Source organism: Danio aesculapii, chromosome 21 (genome assembly GCF_903798145.1).
Source record: "Danio aesculapii chromosome 21, fDanAes4.1, whole genome shotgun sequence".
NCBI classification, from domain to species: Eukaryota; Metazoa; Chordata; class Actinopteri; order Cypriniformes; family Danionidae; genus Danio; species Danio aesculapii.
The window spans coordinates 43,518,436-43,540,342 of NC_079455.1; the positions used below are offsets into that span (position 1 = coordinate 43,518,436).

The 21,907-nt window shown below is 36.2% G+C and overlaps 1 protein-coding gene across 2 annotated transcripts in view; it reads left to right on the forward strand.

Moving 5' to 3' along the window:
* The window catches only part of LOC130214203 (ceramide transfer protein), a 99,385-nt gene extending 81,857 nt beyond the window's left edge, over positions 1 to 17,528 (forward strand). For both annotated transcript variants that reach the window (XM_056445754.1, XM_056445755.1), the window contains 7 exons: positions 1,462 to 1,557; positions 2,101 to 2,233; positions 9,878 to 9,948; positions 10,035 to 10,163; positions 12,771 to 12,900; positions 13,184 to 13,317; positions 15,307 to 17,528. In XM_056445754.1, coding sequence (XP_056301729.1) covers positions 1,462 to 1,557; positions 2,101 to 2,233; positions 9,878 to 9,948; positions 10,035 to 10,163; positions 12,771 to 12,900; positions 13,184 to 13,311 — 687 coding nt within the window. In that variant the 3' untranslated portion in view covers positions 13,312 to 13,317; positions 15,307 to 17,528. The remainder of the gene's footprint in view (positions 1 to 1,461; positions 1,558 to 2,100; positions 2,234 to 9,877; positions 9,949 to 10,034; positions 10,164 to 12,770; positions 12,901 to 13,183; positions 13,318 to 15,306) is intronic.
* The last annotated feature ends 4,379 nt before the right edge of the window (positions 17,529 to 21,907 follow it).

Genomic DNA, 21,907 nt, shown 5'->3' on the forward strand with positions numbered 1-21,907 from the left:
ATTAGCTGTAGGCTCTAGAACAGTCATCTGAAGCGTTGTCATACAGTGTTATGCTGGATTTCATCAATAGTCTTGCGTTTACTAACACAGACTATATCTGAAGTGTTTGCAAGTATTTCGCGTTTTCTTCCTGTAGAAAAACATCATAAGAACAATGTTTAGTGGCTCACTGTATTACTAAGGTGTTTTTGAAAGTCTAATCACTTTATTGATATAGTGTACAGCCAAGCACATGTGGTCAGAACACAAATGAGTCGCAGGTAATAAAGTATTAAGCGTTTCTCCCAAAGTAAAGTCTGTCTGCCAGGTCTAAGCAAAGTGCCTGCAGGTGTCTGTAGCTCCGCTCACTCTCCGCCTCTTTGCCCTTGTTCGGTATCCCGCCGTGGGTGCGATGACGCGCGAACAAAATGGCAACGGTTGGCCGCGCCTACTTGTAGCTTCTTTTGCGCTCTTCAGAAACCTATGGGTGACGTCACGGATGCTCCGTCCATATATTTTACAGTCTATGGTCCGTACGCAACGTTTTAGTATGAATTCAACACAAGTCTTTGTACATGAGGCCCCTGGTGAAATTGTACTCATATCGCAATATATATCGCAGAATATAAAAATGTCAGATTTTTCTGAAATTGTGCAGCCCTAACATTAAATGTATGATGAAAGTATAGCTTTAATATAGTAGTTACTTAGATAAGAGCATTTCACAGATGCTAAAATGTAAACAAAACATTAAAATCAAAAATAATCCACCATGTCATCTTCATTTTCCCTGTCACTGCATCCTCATCTTTTGAAATCGCATCGAATAATCCTTTTTGATTATTTTAATATCATCATTTGCATGGTCGGTCTTTCTAGTATTCCCGTAAGTCACAATTGAATTTAAATGAAAGTAATTTGCTTTTTAATTACATTATTATTGTTGTAAGATTCAACCTTCTTCATCAGTGGCCAGTTAAATGCCTTTGGAAAGCTGTTGTTTGGCATAATTGCATAAAAATACATTCAGTTGTACATACAGGTACATAAATCTCAGTAATCTCCTTGTAATGTGCCATGAATGATTTTGCTTGTTCAATATCTTCCTATAACTCAACTCATAAGTCACCATGACGTATAAAATAAGTGTTTCTGGTCTTATTTAATATAGATTTATATGCATGTGTACTTAGTAAATGCATATAAATGACTAAACGAATGTCTTTTAATAGCTTTTGCTTTGATTGCTCGCATATAAATAGTTTGCATGTCCAAATATCTTGTTTGAGCAATATGATCTTGTTTTTATTATTGTTATTACACCATGCAATTCAATTCAGTGAAGAAGGAATAATCTTATTTGCCTTTTAATGGCTATTTAGGCTTATTTTTAGGCAGCATACGTGACACGACCCGGTAATGTAATACCCGTAATAACATTTACAGCAGGCAAATCAATAAATCACCTTGTGTTTTGGGCAGGTGGAGGAGATGGTCCAGAATCACATGACCTACTCGCTGCAGGACGTCGGAGGAGACGCAAACTGGCAACTCGTGGTGGAAGAAGGAGAGATGAAGGTGAACAGCAGAGCATTAGCTTTACTTATACTTGAATGCTTGAATCTGATTGGCTGATGAGCATCCGGAGGTGTGTCGTTATTTTCAGATAAAGTAGTTCTAGCAGATTTTGAGCGGGTTACAGCTCCATATCATTACGCTGAATTATTTCACAGCTACAGCAGTCAAAACTCACATCAAAACACAACAGCAGGCTTGGGATGAGATGTGTAAAACATTAGTCCTGCAGTTTGAGGACAAAACCTTGACAAATATCTGAAATGCAACATCTGAACAGTGGATTTAGAGTATAAGTAAAATAATGCACTCCAGACCGGTGAATTATTCGACAATAATGCATGCCCAAGATGTCATCGTCTTGTTATTTTTTCATTCTCAGTAAATCAGTCATTTCTGAGGCTCATATGGATCTAAAACTAGAGGAAGCATCAACATTGGCCAGAAATGGACAATTATAATATGCATGACTTTTTAAAACCCAATCGAGAGTGTGTGTTTCAGCTCTCGCACGCCAGCTTGCTCACGGTTGTGTGTTTGTGTCAGGTTTACCGGAGAGAAGTGGAGGAGAACGGGATCGTGCTGGATCCACTGAAGGCCACACACTGCGTTAAAGGCGTCACGGGACATGAAGTCTGCCAATACTTTTGGGACACAGACGTCCGTAATGATTGGGAGAGTGAGTATTAATACACGCGCACAAAACTCATTCATTCATTCATTTTCCTTAGCCGTAGTCCCTTATTTATCAGGGGTCACTACAGCGGAATGAACCACCAAGTATTCCGGCATGTGTTTTACGTAGCGGAATCCCTTCCAGCCATACCTCAGTACTCTGAAACACCCATACACTCTCATTTACATTCATACACTACGGTCAATTCAGTCAATCGAATTCCCCTATAGCGCATGTGTTTGGACTGTAAGGGAAACCGGAGCACCCAAAGGAAACCCACTTTTTTTGTCAAGTCAGGTAATTTACTGGTCATTTTTACAACTTCTCATTCGGGAAAATTGCCTCAATAATATTTCTGTTTGTTATGTTCCCCTCAACTCTGTCTAGGGGGACACAAACGTTCTCTAACTGAGAGAGAGGGAAGAACTGAATAATCTATCAAAGAAAAGAAAAGAAAAATACATCAAAAATACTCTCACTCCCTTACTAACTTAAACAGGAGAAAATGGTTACAAAAAGGAAAATGCCACCCCCTCCCTATACTAACCCAATCCCAAATTAACAGAATAAAGAGTGGATAACAAAGTAATATTGAAAACAAAAATTAACTTACAATCAAAAAGAGTTCGAGGTAAAAGCTGTATCAGATTATCAATATTTATATATATATATATATATATATATATATATATATATATATATATATATATATATATATATATATATATATATATATATATATATATATATATATATATATATATATATATATATATATATATATAAAGCCTCACAAAAACAAAGCCTCCACACACACAAAAACACACTGTTCTAGTGAAGAACTGCTGCTTAAATGCCCACTGCTTTTCTCGTCCTCCAATCACGGAGCGGTTCATAAGTGGCAGCAGGTGTGATGGTCATTAGCTCCTACTAGGGTGTAGCAGAGAAAGGAAAAAAAAGAAAAATACAAAACAGAAACAAATACATCCTGGGACGTAACACTGTTATTTTCAAAAACAACTTGTAAAAGCATTACCTTTTTTGCAGCAGTTTACCATCAATTTTCTGGAATATGCTGTGGATGCATAAAGGCGTCTATTAAAGCTTAAACAACACCTATTGGAAAGATCTGAATAACAAGGTGAATGCAAAATTGGGATTGAATCTAGAATGTAACTTTAAAACTATGTACCTGGGAATTTATTCTTCAAAAATACCACAAAATGTTTTATTTTTGTTATACATTTTATATACGGAAGATCCTCCATCTATAGATGAATGGCATGATATTGTAAAAGGAGTGTATGATAGGGAAGCACTGACCCTTTCCTTGAGACAACAGTCCTATAAACTTCATACTGGAGAAAGCAGGGTGTCCATGGGGTCTTAAAGTAATAAAAGTTGATAAATCAGTTATGAGAAAATTAAGACCCTTAAAAGGTATTAAAACAGGGTTTCCGTGGGGTCTTAAAAAGTCTTAAATTTAAAAATCTAAATTTTAGGCCTTAAAGGGCACCTAGGTTAGCCCTTTTTTCAGATTTAATATAAGTGTTTTGCGTCTCTATAATGTTTCTAGCTCAAAACACCCATCAGATTTTTCATTATACCTTTTGCAAGACTATTATATACATTTTTGCACTAGGGGGCTGTTTTGTCGTACTGCGCCTTTAAGGCTAGTCCTCCCCGCCCATCGTTTCTACGTGGCTTTCTGCATGCCTTAATCTCCTCCCTCGGCTGTGTCAGACAACAGACTGACTTAAAGGAAGCAGATCTGTTTATATCACCCCAATATGATGGTCTATACACTATACCTGCACATATGTCTGTCCAAACAGCTTGAAAAGTAGATTTTTCACCATAGATGCCCTTTAAAAAGTCTTACATTCGCTGTTCTAGGTCTTAAATATTTTGCACTGGTCTTATTTTTCTGATGTCCATGTAACGCTACATCTAATGCTAATTAATATTCTTTTTTGTTGTTGTTGCTTGGTTTTCGTGGTGGTGTTGTTTATTTCATTAGTCCTAATGTAATTTAGGGTATTACAACTACAAATGAAACCAACATGAAATAGCCAAATAGCTTTCTGTCATTGAGCTTTGTGTGCGTGTTTGCGGAGGTTCGCTTTGGGTGCGATTTTAAAAAAATCTTGAATAGTTATAAAAATCAGTAAAATTATAATAATAAATTATTTTTTAAAAATAATAATAAACAGTTAGTTTAAAAATCTTCAATGATATTAGTGATATGACGTAGTTCCGGAAACTTCCTACTTCCCTGTTTATCCGTCTGACTTGTCGTTTTAAAGAACCTTGTCCATTTCGTGAGGTGCGCGCGCAGTCAGCGGAGGTGCGCGATGCGGCGTCAAGCGGAAGTATAAATCAGCCTTAAGATGTTTGTTTTTTTTTCCCCTGTAGTTCAATGGTACATCTAACCTGTGTTCACTACTGTACATTTATTTTGCAACAAATTTAGCATTTTCTCTTTGTGTATGCATGTTTTTGATAGGTCTTAAATTTAATATCTAATGGTTTTTAAAAAGGTCTTAAAGTCTTAAATTTGACATTATGATATCTGCAGAAACCCTGTAAAAAGTCTTAATCATGTTTTTACGTGGTCTTAAATTTTGTTTAAGCGTTGTCCAAAGTGTTTGACACCAAAAATGCATAAATATATTTATTTTCCTCCTAATATTAACAATGGCGTGCTCGATTCACACGATTGGTTCGTGCCGGGACGTATGCGGCCGAGCTCCTCCGTCTGGCTGATGTCACGTAATTTGTGACCAACCAGGTTATGTGGCGCTCTCCACATATAGCGAAACTATAGAGCGAAACAGACGGCAAAATGGGCTAAATGGCAAAATAGTGGCTGAAGCCTGTCGCTGAACACAACCACGTAATTTATTCTTTTAAGCTTTGTTTCTTCTGAGTTTATCTGAGTTCTGTTGCACAGTTGTGCTCCATTGATTTATTTAACCACAACTGTTTATTAACAACTGTTTATTAAGTGGAAAGTTTGATACTGATTAAAACTTGAAGTGGAGATGAGGTCTTAAAATATTCTGAGAAGGTCTTTAAAAAGTCTTAAAAAGGGATTGAAATTACCTTTAGGATTCCTGCATATACGCTGGAAAGTGGTTGAGAAGAAATGTGTAAATGTAATTGTGGTGCTTTTATTTATATGTATCTGGAGCTTTTCAATCTTTGAGATGTAACATAACTTTGTATGACAGGATTTGATCAAACATAAATACTTATGAATGTAAACAAGATTGAAAAAAAATGATATATATACATATGTTTTTTAAAATATTTCCCTAACGATGATTAACAGAGCAAGGAATTTATCACAGTATTCCCTTTAATATTTTTTCTTCTGGAGAAAGGCTTATTTGTTTTATTTTGGCTAGAATAAACACAATTTTTAAATCATTTTAAGGTCATTATTATTAGCCCCCTTATGCAATATTTGTTTTGGATTGTCTTCAGAACAAACCACTGTTACACAATGACTTGTCTAATTACCCTAACTTTACCCTAATTAATCTAGTTAAGCCTTTAAATGTCACTTTAAGCTGTATAGAAGTGTCTTGAAGAATATCTAGTGAAATATTATGTGCTATCATCATGGCAAAGAGAAAAGAAATCAGTTATTAGATATTATTATGTTTAGGAATGTGTTATAAAAATCTTCTTCTGACTTCAGCTGTATATAAAAAGCCTTAAAGAGGCCGTATTCCTCATTGCAAATGTAAAATATTGATTTTATGCAACAGTTCAGCAAGCATGTTCATATTGAGTGAGTTACATTTTAGACAGAATGTTGTTTTGTTTAGTTTTTTAGTTTTCACCATTTGAAATGGTTCAAAACAAAGCTGGAGTAGAATATATGTGCATTTCAGAGCAACGCTGCACTGTTTCTTTCTAGAATAAATCTGTTTCTGAATCAATCATGTGATTCAATGATTCAGTGATTCAGTCATAAAGACTTGCCACTTGCTTCATTTTTAAATGAATCTGATATTTTGAATGAATTGTTTGTAGAAGCTTCAAAATAGAAGCCAGAGAACCCGGACAGTGCTAGCCACTGAGCCACCGTGCCACCTGCATTATTTATATCTGGTGTAATATTCAGTTCAACTTAAGTTGACTTGTATAGCGCTTTTCACAGTAATTATGGTCCCAAAGCAGCTTCACAAAAGGCACACATCATTACATTACAGTCAGAATCAGAAAGGTTAAGGAGTTGTGTAAAAGCTTGGCCATATCTAAACGTAATCTTCATCTCTGTCTGCAGCTACTGTGGAGAACTTCAACATTGTGAAAACGTTGTCAGATCATCATCTACCAGTGATTCAGTGATTCATTCATAAAGACTTGCCACTTGCTTCATTTTTAAATGAATCTGACTTGAATGAATTGTTTGTTGAAGCCTCGAAATACCATGAAAACCCCATCATATTAAAGTACAGCTGAAGTCAGAATTATTCACCCTCCTGTGAAAGTTTACTTTCTTTTTAAAATATTTCCCTAATGATGTTTAACAGATTCAGGAAATTTTCACAGTATGTCTGATAATATTTTTTCTTCTGGAGAAAGTCTGATTTGTTTTATTTCGGCTAGAATAAAAGCAGTTTTTAATTTTTTTGTAAACATTTTAAGGTCAATATTATTAGCCCCCTTAAGCTATATTTCTTTTGGATTGTCTTCAGAACACTTTAAGCTGAATACTAGTATCTTGAAGAATATCTAGTCAAATATTATGTACTGTCATCATGACAAAGATAAAAGAAATTATTTATTAAAACTATTATTAGAAACGTTAAACAGAAATCTGAAAAAAATATAAAAGAATTAAACAATTCTGACCTCATATCTATATATTAACTATATATCTCCAAGCATATCATTGACCTTTTGCATGGCTATGTATGTCTATTTATAATCCTGTAAGGCTCTGCTTTGAATAATATCATTAATAATGGAGACCATCATCTGATGACTAAGCTCAGTTTGGCCTGTGTAAGCATCGTATACTCTTACAACACTTTTACATGCTTTAATATGATGACTTACCAGAAGACTTTCAGGGTAATGTCTGACCAGAAATTCAGCCATACCTGCTGATGGTCATCGTCTTGATTAATAGTGATGGATTGCATATCCAATCTATCTTTACCGCTGTGTTTTAGCCTTCAGTGGGTTTATTTTTAACGCTAGACAAAACACAGTGGCTCAGCGGTTAGAACTATGGCCTCACAGCAAGAAGGTTGTTGTTTGGAGTCCCGGCTGGGTCAGTTGGTGTTTCTGTGTGGAGTTTGCATGTTCTCCCTGCGTTCGCATGGGTTTCCTCCGGGTGCTCCAGTTTCCCCCACAGTCCAAAGACATGGGCTATAGGCAGGGGCGCCACTTAGGGGGGGATATTTAGGATGATTCTAAGGGCCCACACATTTTGGCGACCCCAGAGACATTATCAAGGGCATCACCTCCCCCCCCCCACCCCTCTTCACTTTCGGAAACAGGAGATGAGCCTCTGGTCTAATGCGCCACCTGGCTTGAGAAACCCGTTCTCAAAGACTTATTATTTGGTTAGCACACATATTCTGAATGCCTTCGGCAGAATTCAAATGAGCCATTTTAATCTAGATTAGATTAATTTCAGGATTACATTGAGATTAATCTAGATTTAAAAAATTTATCTATGCCCATCTATAATTGTCATACAATATATAAAAGCAACTTTACAGGAGTTCTGTTCTAGGAGTGTCAAAATTAATTGCTGCTTCGGTGCACCGTGATGCAGACGTGGACAATTCGGTATCAGTTCAGTAATAGATCCTAACCGGTTATTACGTACTGACGTCATTTATCTCGTATACGCTATATTGTGGTAGATTACTATGGCTAGAGAGGCATGCGCGACTAATTAAACTGCTCCAACTACTTAAAAATGCAGAAACTGCACAATTCACTGTGTGCGCGTTTGGGGTCTTTCACTGACACTAAAGTTACAGTGGAAGCCCCTATTTCACTGATATGGAGAAAATAAAAGCTGTCGCTCTCGCACACACCATGGATGTTTGACCTGCGGTAATGTTTCCTCTCCTCTCGTCTGTTACAGCGATACGTGTGGTTCCAGACATGACCGTGTCTGTCCTCCTCATGTTGTTCTATCATGGATCAGCTGTGATCACCGCTGCCGTTTATCAGTGTCACTCATCGGTGAACCGCCCCAGAGCATTACAGCCAATCGCAGCTTTTTCTGTTGAGCGCGTGACCAATCATAGGGGTTTAACAACTCGCTTGACAATGCTCAAAAAGCAAGCGGGATAATATTTACGTTTGTTTATTTGCTATAAATGCTCATGTTGTTCTGTGCATGAAAAAAATTGTTATCTTTGAGCAGGTAAAATTAAAGGTGCAGTTGAAGACAGAATTATTATCCCCCCTTTGAGATTTTTTTTTCTTTTTTTAAATATTTCCCAAATGATGTTTAACAGAGCAAGGAAATGTTCACAGTACGTCTGATAATATTTTTTCTTCTGGAGAAAGTCTTATTTGTTTTATTTCAGCTAGAATAAAAGCAGTTTTTAATTTTTTAAACACCATTTTAAGGTCAAAATTATTCGCCCCTTTAAGCTATATATTTTTAATAGTTTACAGAACAAACCATCATTATACAATAACTTGCCTAATTACCCTAACCTGCCTAGTTAACCTAATTAACCTAGTTAAGCCTTTAAATGTCACTTTAAGCTGTATAGAAGTGTCTTGAACAATATCTAGTCTAATATTATTTACTGTCATCATGACAAAGATAAAAGAAATCAGTTATTAGAGATGAGTTATTAAAACTATTATGTTTAGAAATATGTTGAAGAAATCTGCTCTCAGTTAAACAGAAATTGGGGAAAAAAATAAACAGGGGGGCTAATAATTCTGACTTCAACTGTATATGTCTGACTGTTTGTATTAAAGGACAAAATTGTATTACAAATAATATAAAATGTATTTATAAATTTTACCTTTTAAGACAAGAATTGTTGTGCTGTGAAGAGAATATAAAGCTGTGTATGGAAGCATCGTCAATGCACCATGATGCATTGAGATATCGAACTGAACTGAATCAATAGCATGATAATCGTAACCGAACCAAACTGTGGGACCAGCGTAGGTTCACACCTCTAATTATAAACAAAATGTACATCTTTTATCATCAAAACATTTTATTTTTAAATCTATGAATATACATGGATGTTACAAAGATTTTTTATTATTATTATTATTGTCAAATACTCCTAATTTTTTCAAGGTTTATTTAATTATTAGCTTTATTATTTTAACGCCAAGTTATCCAGCATGTGTTTTACACAGCGGATGTCCTTCCAGCCGCAACCGAGTACTGGGAAACACCCTTACACACTCATACACTACAGCCAATTTAGTTCATCCAATTCCCCTATAGCGCATGTGTTTGGACTGTGGGGGAAGCCAGAGAACCCAGACAGTGCTAACCACTGAGCCACCGTGCCACCTGCATTATTTCTATCGGGTCTAATATTCAGTTCAATTTAAGTTGAGTTTAAGGTTAAGGAGTTGTGTAAAAGCTTGACAATATCTAAACGTAATCTTCATCTCTGTCTGCAGCTACTGTGGAGAACTTCAACATTGTGGAAACGTTGTCAGATAACGCCATCATCATCTACCAGACTCATAAGGTGAGGAGAGCGTCTGAGTTACACTGCTGTGTGTAATGCATCCCTTCTTGATCATTTCCCTGATGGACTGTCGTGTGTGTGTTCAGAGAGTGTGGCCTGCGTCCCAGAGAGATGTTCTATATCTGTCTGCCATCCGCAAGATTATGGCCAATAATGAGAACGACCCAGACACATGGCTCGTCTGCAACTTCTCCGTCGAACACGACAACGCCCAGGTGAGTCTGGTCTTCATGGCGACTGCTGCGTTTACGTTTTAACCACGCAGAAGGTTTTTAATGCATTCATGAGTTTGTCATATTATAGAAATGTTTTTATTGTGAAGTGTGCAGCTGATTTTAATAAATATACTGTATTATAATTTTAATTTGATGTATATACATTAGGGGTGTAACAGATCATGGTTGATCTGTGATTAATACGGATCACAACCCACGTTCAGAACACACTTGTAGATTAATCCTATATTTGTAATTTGTCACAGAGAGATCGCCTCTCACGTCATTCAAATCAGATATATGAAAGCATTTAGGCGTTCTTGTAAAATATAATGATGATGGAAGAAGTTGTGGTGGGTTATTTAGGATGTGGTGGGTTTCTTAGGTTATTAAAGGTGTTTTCTGTCACTACTTGTTTAACCTGCATTAATGCATTCAGTGTAAGCTGCACGATTAATCATTAAAAGATCAGGATCTTAACACCCACGCAACATCAATTATAAATGATGGTGATTTGCATATGTTTATTAATCTTTCGAATCGCCTGCATTCAAATCTGTTTGAAAAATCAAGAGATTCAGGGCTCTATTTTGACAATGCATGTGCAAAACGCAGGGCGCAAACGCATTAAGAGCGTGTCAGAATCCACTTTTGCCATTTTAAGGACAGAAAAATCCTCTTTGTGCCGTGGCGCATGGTCTAACAGGGTTGAGCTTATTCTCTTAATGAGTTATAGGTGTGTTTTGAGAATAAACCAATCAGAGGCTCATCTCACATAGCCTTTAAGAGTCAGTTGCGTCGCGCCATGGTGCATTTGCTATTTAAATGGCGGACTTTTTAAGTGGAAAAACTGAACACTTCACTAGAGAGAAAACAGTTAAACAGAGCATCTGCAGCGCAAGAGTGAGAGATGAGCCTCCTCATTATTTACTTTCACTTTCACTTTCATGGATAGGAAAACTTGTACGCCAGACATCCATTAGCCTCTACATAATTAATTTCGTTTGTTAAGCGCAAAGATTTATTTCAAAACTATTTCTAAATTCAGTTCTAATTTCCAGCAAAAGCATAAATAAACAATAATAACGAAGTGTGGTCAAAAATCTGAGTTATATTCAAATACACATGCTGTGCCCCATATGGTCTAAAAGCTGACAGGTGGACAAATCTAAGCTTGTTTTTAATAAAACAAATATAAATATGCAGATAATAAATAATTCTAATAATAATAACATTATACAAAAGCAAATTGTTATGAATAAACTGAAAAAGCCCCCCGAGATGAAGAAGGCATGAAAGTATGGTTTTTATATTTATATAGGCTAGAAAATAATAATTTTTGTAATATTTTAATCCTTTATATTTATATCCTATATATATCCTTATTGTATCATATATATATCCTTAATCATTTCATTCTTTTTCATATTTAAAGATATTTGCGTATTGCTCTACATCCTGTGTGTATTAAGCAATGTGTAAGCGAGGCGCATAACTAACTCTGTGCTGGACAATAGACCAGCTTTGATCTGATCCATTGAACAGTCTATTTAAGTTCCTCAAAATAGCAACGTGCCAGCAATGCGCCTCAACACGCCTCCTTTTTTAGATCAGAACACCTATGGGCGCACATATGAGCGCAAATGCATTTGCTATTTAAACAGCGTGGCTCAAAACAACTCTTGGCCGAGCTGAAACTAGCAAACAACAATTGCGTCGTGCCTTGCACCGCATTGAGCCGGGTGTATAATAGGGCCCTTTGTCTTTAATCTTTTGAGTTAGTTATGAAGTTACGAACAGTCCAATAACAGAGATGTACTGGGAGAACAGTTTATAGTTTAGATAAAACCACTGATGTTTATGATAACGATTACAATCACTGTCATATGCATTTAAAGACATTCAAGAATGAAAGTTGTAGGCTGCAATTACATTATTTAACCAATAGGTGGCGACAACCAGCCATCAAAAATACACCACTGAATAATTCCTCAGAAATGATCATCTAGCAATGAAATATGAAGTTTTATGAGTGAATAACAATCATTTATTGAAAATGAGACTAAAAATAAATATGGGTTGTACAAATGATAATGTTAGATTTCTACATTTAGCGTTATCAGCAACAGCAGTAGGAACAGTTCATGTTCACAGCACTAATTATTTAAGTTTATTTTTATTCAGCTGATTATTTCTTCATTTTATTTTTAATAAAATTACAGCTTCTGTTTGTCAAAACCAAAAGTGTCGTGCTGTGCTGATTCTGTGATAAATGGAAAGCAAATTACATTTGTCTCCTCCCCTATTTTGGCTGATATGAAAAATGGTTCGATCCGTGATTAAAAAACCATATGTGATCTAAACTGTGAGATTTGTGATCCGTTACACCACTAATATACATAGTGTCTAAATATGATGAATATATGAATATACTGCATGATATGGTGAATATTCATATTTTATGACGTATGCTTATGTAAATGTACCAATGTATATTATAGCATATGTAATTGTTCAGGAGAGAGTATAGTTAACAAGTAGGCTAGAAAACGACAGCCCTGTAATATTTATATTTATTTATGTTTTATTGTTTTTGTTATTTTATAGCCAAACAACAGATGCGTCCGAGCTAAAATCAACATAGCGATGATCTGCCAGACACTGGTCAGTCCACCAGAGGGAGACAAAGAGATCAGCAGAGACAACATCACATGTAAAATCACATACGTGGCCAACGGTGAGACTCGCTGCTCAAATACTGTCGGAAATTAGTAAACAAGTGATTTTAATATTAAAGAAATATGAATAGATATGGTCATGTGAAGAGGTCAGGATCATTTTGTCCTGATAATAATGAAACTGGAATTTATTAAGGTGTCTTAAACTTAGAGTTGTTAGCCCTTCTGTTACATTTTTAATTATTTAATATTTTTTTACACCAATTTTGATTTAATTTTGAATAATTTTCCCCTCAACTGTATATGTTATAATAGCGTTGAATGAATGTTTTGTGAATGCAGTGAATCCGGGTGGCTGGGCTCCTGCATCTGTCCTGAGGGCCGTCGCTAAGAGAGAATATCCTAAATTCCTCAAGCGATTCACTTCCTACGTCCAGGAGAAAACTGCCGGCAAACCCATCCTCTTCTGAGCACAGGTACACCACATGTATTAATTACACCTGACTGCATTAGCAGTTATTGTATTAGGTAAGAAATAATTATGGATGCTCTGTTGAATTATTAGAATTAATGCACACTCTTACAATCTCATCTGTGCATTATTTATCTAATAATTCAATGTACTGGAGTGCATTATTCCACTTATACTCTGGTTCCCACAGCTTTATTTTTTTATTCAATTAGTTTGTTATGCAGCTTATTATTATTGCTTTGTAATTATTTATATTAACAGCTTTATTATATGCATGATATTATCTGTTATTTTTATTGCTGTAATTATTATATCAGATTTTAACATACTAGGTAACATGTTGGTATTGTAATCAGTTTTACTCTACTTTTTACATTACTGTAAAATAACTGCCTTTTAGAGTAATAAAATAAGAATATTATTTGCCTTTGCTAATATTTTTGTATATTTATTTATATGCAAATAATATATTCATACATTATCTGTGTGTATACACTCACCGGCCACTTTATTAGGGACACCTGCCCCACTGCTTGTTAACTCAAATTTCTAATCAGACAATCACGTGGCAGCAACTCAATGCATTTAGGCATGTAGACATGGTCAAGATGATCTGCTGCAGATCAAAGCGAGCAACAGAATGAGGAAAAAAGTGGATTTAAGTGACTTTGAACGTGGCATGGTTGTTGGTGACAGACAGGCTGGTCTGAGTATTTCAGAAACTGCTGATCTACTGGGATTTTCACGCACAACCATCTCTAGGGTTTACAGAGGATGGTCTAAAAAAGAGGAAATATCCAGTGAGCGGCAGTTCTGTGGGCGCAAATGCCTTGTTGATGCCAGAGGTCAGAGGAGAATGGCCAGACTGGTTCTAGCTGATACTATCTAGATGAATAATAGCAACCGAGGTCTGCAGAAGAGCATCTCTGAACACACACCACGGCCAACCTTGAGGCGGATGGGCTACAGCAGCAGAAGACCACACTGGGTGCCACTCCTGTCAGCTAAGAACAGGAAACTGAGGCTACAATTCACACAGGCTCACCAAAACTGGACAATAGAAGATTGGAGAAACGTTGCCTGGTCTGATGAGTCTCCATTTCTGCTGCCACATTCAGAGGGTCGGGTCAGAATTTGGTGTCAACAACATGAAAGCATGGATCCATCCTGCCTTGTATCAACTGTTCAGGCTGGTGATGGTGGTGTAATGGTGTGGGGGATATTTTCTTGGCACACTTTGGGCCCATTAATACCAATTGAGCATCATGTCAACGCCACAGCCTACCTGAGTATTGCTGCTGACCATGTCCATCCCTTTATGACCACAGTGTCTCCATCTTCTGATGGCTACTTCCAGCAGGATAACGCACCATGTCATAAAGCGTGAATCATCTCAGACTGGTTTCTTGAACATGACAATGAGTTCACTGTACTCAAATGGCCTCCACAGTCACCAGAGCTCAATCCAATAGAGCACCTTTGGGATGTGGAACGGGAGATTAGCATCATGGATGTGCAGCTGACAAATCTGCAGCAACTGCGTGATGCTATCATGTCAATATGGAGCAAAATCTGTAAGGAATGTTTCCAGTAGCTTGTTGAATCTACGCCACGAAGGATTAAAGCAGTTCTGAAGGCAAAAGGGGGTCAAACGCAAGGTGTACCTAATAAAGTGGCCAGTGAGCATATATGTATGTGACTGTATATGTGTGTGTGTATATATGTATATATTATTAAATAATATATATTGTTTTATTATTACTATATTTAGGCCTATAGATTTGTTTTCAGTTTTAGTTAACTATACTAACCTTCAATATCTTTATGGTTTAATAATGACCTTGTTTGGATATATTCTGTATTTTGGAGTATTTTTTTATTATTAATTGGCTTTGTTGCAGCATTTATCATTTGTTTTTTTAACATTTAACCTCCCAGAAAATGCTAAACGAATTGATTATTGTGAAATGTAATCGTATTTTTGTGTTTGCAGTTTCCCGGTTGAGCTGTCGGTGTGTCTGATCTCCAGCTCTGCACTCCAGCTCTGCACTCCAGCGCCCTCTAGTGGACAGAAAAACACACTGCATCTCTTTTTCCAGACTGTTCTGAATCTGCTGCAAAGTTCATGTAGCACCACACTACTTCACACAGCAGAGGACGCACCACAGATATCTAGATTCATACAAATATAAGTCTATGTATGTATGTATGTAAGTACGTCAGATGGCAGGTTTATATATAAATATATATATAACGGGAGAGATTTTGAGACCGGCTCTGGTTTAGTCCTGATTATTAGTTGTTTTCTTTTTCTTTTTGAACAAACATTTCAGCTTTGCTTTCATTGTCTGCGTATAATCGCCAATGTTCAGATTGTTCAGGCGTGTTTGTAAATGTCGATGTTTCGACGTCTCTTATATGAAGCGCAGAACGAGTCGCTGACGAAGAGATGAAACGAACGATTGTTTTCTTTTGTTAATCCGTGTCTGAAACACCGTAGCACAAATCCAGATCGATCGTAACAGGCAAAAAAAAACAATTTAATACGTCAGATTATTTGTGTATATAATTTCATTATCGCTTTAGATAGTCAGTCGACGCTTTAATCTGACTAATTCAACTCCATATGCCTTAGCGAGAGTGTGTGTGTGAGCGTGAATGTGTGTGTGCGCGACTCAAAAACACTTCTAGAAAAGTGCCTCATTACTGATCTTGCTGATCGCCCACGTCCATTATATCAGAACTACTTTATACGAAAAGAAAACATTTCACGACGATTTCTTACCTCGTATTATTTAAATGTGATTTTGCAATCAGATTGGGTCATCAGAATGGTGGCATCTTATTGGAGAAGCCCTGATGCCAATCAAATTTTTTCTGTCCAATAGGAGGATGCCGTTCGAATTCGGGGGCGTAGATGTAGTTTTACGTAGTTGGTTGCATTTGTTTGTTTATTTATTTGTTTCTTTTCTTGGTCAAATTTATTCGTACAACGTAAAAATGTAATTAGCAAACTATTAGAAACAATCGTACAAGGCACAAAGGATTTTCATCTTGTTTTTTGATATTCAAAAAAAATTCGGAAAAAAAATTCGAAAAAAAAAAAATCAGAATTTTTTTTCGTAAAAATACAATTTAAATGCTTAACATTTTATTCTTAATAATCATTCTGAACATTTGTTTTTAGAAAATTGTTAATTTTACATGATTTTATGCTTAAACCACAACAAATATGTTAGATGGGTCCGAAAAAAATATATAGCGTATTCTTCGAATTATGTAAACAAATTCTTAGTATACGCAATTAATTAGAAATTATAAAGCTAGTGTATTTTAACCCACAGTATTTTAAGCATAAACTCATTTAATTTTGATGCATTTTTCAAAATCTTGATTTAAAACGTATCATTATTTATCGGAAAACAAGACGAAAATACTAAGACAATAAATTTAATTGCGACTTTTTTTTTGCTAAACATTTTCATTAGTCAAACCTTCCCACGAAAGACTGTTAAATACTATGTAGAGGACGACGAGTAGCCAAGCGTAGAGCAGATGCACGATCACAGCATCCGAGTATTTGCGGTAACATTTCAACTAGATGCGATTTTTCAATACGGTTAACTCTTACAACTTAAACATTCCAGTTGCACTCGCTGAACCCGAATGTACGAAACCACCAGAGCGAAACCGTAAAACAAAAAACTGAATGTGCTACTTTCAAACAAAATGGCTGTTTGCTGATTCGAGGGTTTTCTGGTGGAATCGACTAATCAGGAGAGAGTCGTGTTGAATTGGCGAATCAGACGAGAGTCGTGTTGAATTGGCAAATCAGACGAGAGTCGTGTTGAATTGGCAAATCAGACGAGAGTCGTGTTGAATTGGCAAATCAGACGAGAGTCGAGTTGAATTGGCAAATCAGACGAGAGTCGTGTTGAATTGGCCAATCAGGAGAGGGTTTTGCAAAATTAGCCAATCAGGACAGAGCTGTGTGGAATTAGCCAATCAGGAGAGAGTTGTGCTTGTGACACGCGTCGCTCTAATACAGTCTAGTGTGTTCTTAGTTGCATTTGCACTGAATGTAATGTCATTGGGTTCAGATGTTTTCGTGTACATACGTGTCACTAAAGGTGTCAGGATGAACATGTACTGTGAATAGAGGGCCCAAACGCTGCCCTGTTTAGAGAGGAATAAAATGATTGACATCTTTCTGCACTTTCCGACTCTTGTGCTCATTATATTTGTCTAATTAATGTTGGTTTTGGTTAAAAAGTTTTCATTTTTTAATATTTTAATTATTCTTTTGTATTATTGAGATGCTTTTATTAATACTTTTATTATACTTCAGATTATTTTAAAATGTTTAATTTTTTTCACTTTAAGTTTTAAATATTTAAGGTTTTTTTTGTATATTAATTTTAAATATTAATTGTGTGTTATTGAGATGCTGTTATAGCTTTTATTTATTTAACATGTTTGATTTATTCTTAAGATTATTTTATAAATGTTTTGTTTTAGGTTTTTTTTTACTTCATTTACAAAGTTTTAGGTTTTATTAAATATTAATTTTAAATATTAATTTTGCCTTTGTGATGACAGTCAAAAATGCTGCCTTAGCAAATATTTTAAATACATTTATTTATATATAAATGATATATTTACAATTTATAAATATAATGTAATTTATTTAAATATATTTATTTTTGTGTGTTATAGCTGCAATTAAATCAATAAGTATTATATTCATTTAATCATTATTGTCATATTATTATTATTATATTTAGGCTAATATATTTGTTTTCATTCATTCATTTATTTTCCTTCGGCTTAGTCCCACAGCGGAATGAACCACCAACTTATCCAGCATATGTTTCACACAGCGGATGCCCTTCCAGCTGCAACCCAGTACTGGAAAACACCCATACACTCTCATGCACACACATACACTACAACCAACTCAGTTAATCATTTCCCCTATAGCGCATGTGTTTGGACTGTGGTGGAATCCAGAGCGCCCGGAGGAAACCCACGCCAACATGGGTAAAACATGCAAACTCTACACAGAAATGACAACTGACCCAGCCGGGACTTGAACCAGGGACCTTCTTACTGTGAGGCGACAGTGCTAACCATTGAGCCATGCGCAGCTTTGCTCCAGCCCTAATCAGACACACCTGATCCAACTAATCAAGGTGTTCAAGACTACTTGATTAGATGGATCAGCTGTGTTAGAATAGGGTTGGAGCAAAGCTGTGCAGAGCTGCGGCCCTCCAGGAATTGACTTGAGATGCAATGAAGCACAGCTAAACACTTGTTTTGTTTATTATAAATAGCTGTATAATCAAATTTCCATAAAGTGTCATTTATATAATATAATGTGAGATCTGATGTAACTTGAGCAAATATATTTGCATATGACCACCTCTCTAATAAGAAATCTGAAAAAAAAAAATGATATATAAATATTATTTTACTGTTAGTTGATAACCAGGGTTGTCAAGTCAGCTATTTTAAACGTTGCTGCGGGTTAAATGGTATACACTAAAAATGGCTAGTATTATATTGTACATTCAACCAATATTAAGACTGTGGTAGTAGATGACTTCTGTATAAAAGAGAAGCTGTGTTTTGAGCTTTGAGTTATTACATTATAGTTTTGAAAACATTGATTAATACTAAATACAGATTACAGTTTAGGTTACAGATGACTTATACAATACACTGTATAACGCTTGTCATGAGACAATGAGGGACGTATTTAGTTTTCTCATTTGGAATCGGGTTACCGGTTTGTTTTGGCTACTTCTGATTAATTTCTGACATTATTTTGTTTTAAATATCTGGCAACCCTCCCTCATGTTAACGCGCCTGATGACCAGCACCTGTTCAAGCAACACAAGAGTCGCCTCAGAAGCAAATAAAAGCGATTAATATTATTGTTTTTCATCTTTTACTCACTTTTTTTTAAAATCAAATGAAACATAATGTGATGTTCGCGAAGAAAGTTTGGTGTTTGATAAATGAAGCAGCGCGTTGTTTCTGGATCTAACAGCTAATGTTGGGTGGCTAAGGTAAGTCAATTAACATTATTTCACAACATAACGTTAGCTTATGTGGATAATGTACTAAAAACACTGTTGTGCTGCAATTACTGCTGTTGATACCTGAAACTTGTATTATCGACGGTTTGATACTGTCCCTATTGAAAAAACCAGCCTAGGCTGGTTTTAGCTGGTTGATCAGCCTGGTTTTAAAGGGGTTTTGGCCACTTCCAGGCTGGTCTTAACTGGTCAGGCTGAAAACCAGCTTGACTAGCCTGGTTTAAGCTGGACATAGCTGGTTTTGGCTGGGCTCCTAGCCTGGCTAGGCTGGTCAAGCTGGTATTTGCTGGTCATCTCCCAGCCTGACCAGCTAAGACCAGGCTGGAAATGGCTGGAAACCAGCCTGGAAGTGGCCAAAACCCCCCTAAAACCAGCCAACCAGCCTAGGCTGGTTTAAGCTGTTTTTTAGTAGGGGTTTTCTATTAAATTACTCATAATAACATAACAACGGACATTCATTCACAATAGGAGTTGAAAATATTGTGCTTGTAAGTACAGTACTTTTAGTGTTGAGCATTTCAATACAAATGTAAACCTTCACATGAAAAAAAAATAAAGTTTACAACCAAAATCGCAAACCCCCTTATAGGTTTTTTTTTGTGTAGGCTTTTATTTGACAGTACTGTAAAAATACTCAAAAATCTACCTGTCAATGTTCTCAAACAATTATATCTGATTTACTAAAGTCACACAGGTGCCATTGTCACATCCATCACATTTATAACCAAGCTTTTCCCTCATAAATGCAAAAATGTCAAATAAAATTGAATCATGTTTGTTTTATAGTGAGCCGACTCTTCTCCTTTTGATTATCATCATATCTTTTGGGTTGTGCAGTTTAATGCACAGAATGTCTACATAGTATGTTGTAGACTGGAAACTTACAGATGTGAGCATTATGCATCTTCATTTTCCTCATTTAAAATATAAACTGTTCAGACTAATATTTTTCTGATCCTGAACTGTGGTTAGCTGTTTTGGATAATATAATCATGTTTCAATAGAATGTTAACTTTCATAATTAATAAAGTCATTTTTTTATAATTCTGTGTTTATTAATTAGGTTGAGTATTTTAGTAAATAATTTTTAAACAAAATTCAAATTCTTTCAACGACAAATAACTTAAATATTCAACTTTTAATATGTTAACATTTCTTTAAACATCCTAAAACGTATAACAACCTTTATATAAAGAATAGATTTTTTTGTAAGAAAAACTAAAACAGAAGTAAATTTTAAAGCGACTGCACAGCGAGTGTTTGTCAGCCACCGCTAAACCTCTGGTCAAAAGTTAATGCGATTCCATACGGTTCCTTTTACAGCATCGATAATGTAATTTAGTTAAAATATAATCAGTTAAATAGAGTTCAGCATTAATTTATTTGTTCAAATGTAAAACGAGATGAAAGACAGCTTAAACAAGCAGGCGAGTGCAGAAACCGCATTGAAAATACTGTGGTACCATTTCCATGTGTTAAACAGATGATGCGGAACAATAAATTTAATGCAATGCTTCTTGTCGGGTCTGAGACCCACTTCATATCGGATATCAATCAGGCAGTGAAGATCACTGATTTAAAAAAAAAAAAACATCTTAAATGTGGTGATTTTATAATGCCATTTATCCCTTTGCATATACCCCACTGGATTGAAACTGGATTCTATAAAAAATTGAATAAGAATAATACACTCACTGGCCACTTTATTAGGCACACTTTACTAGTACTGGGTTGGACCCCCTTTTGCCTTCAGAACTGCCTTAATCCTTAGTGGCAGAGATTCAACAAGCTACTTGAAATATTCTTTAGAGATTTTGCTCCATATTGACATGATAGCATCACACAGTTGCTGCAGATTTGTCGGCTGCACATCCATGATGTGAATCTCCCGTTCCACCACATCCCAAAGGTGCTCTATTGGGTTGAGCTCTGGTGACTGTGGAGCCCATTTGAGTACAGTGAACTCATTGTCATGTTCAAGAAACCAGTCTGAGATGATTCACGCTTTATGACATGGTGCGTTATCCTGCTGGAAGTAGCCATCAGAAGATGGGTACAGTGTGGTGATAAAGGGATGGACATGGTCAGCAACAATACTCAGGTAGGCTGTGGCGTTGACACGATGCTCAATTGGTATTAATGGGCCCAAAGTGTGCCAAGAAAACATCCCCCACACCATTACACCCACCAGCCTGAACCATTGTTATCAAGGCAGGATGGATCCATGCTTTCATGTTGTTGATGCCAAATTCTGACCCGACCATCCGAATGTGGCAGCAGAAATGGAGACTCATCAGACCAGGCAACGTTTCTCCAATCTTCTACTGTCCAGTTTTGGTGAGTCCTGTGTGAATTGTAGCCTCAGTTTCCTGTTCTTAGCTGACAGGAGTGGCACCCGGTGTGGTCTTCTGCTGCTGTAGCCCATCCGCCTCAAGGTTGGACGTGTTGTGTGTTCAGAGATGCTCTTCTGTAGACCTCGGTTGTAACGAGTGC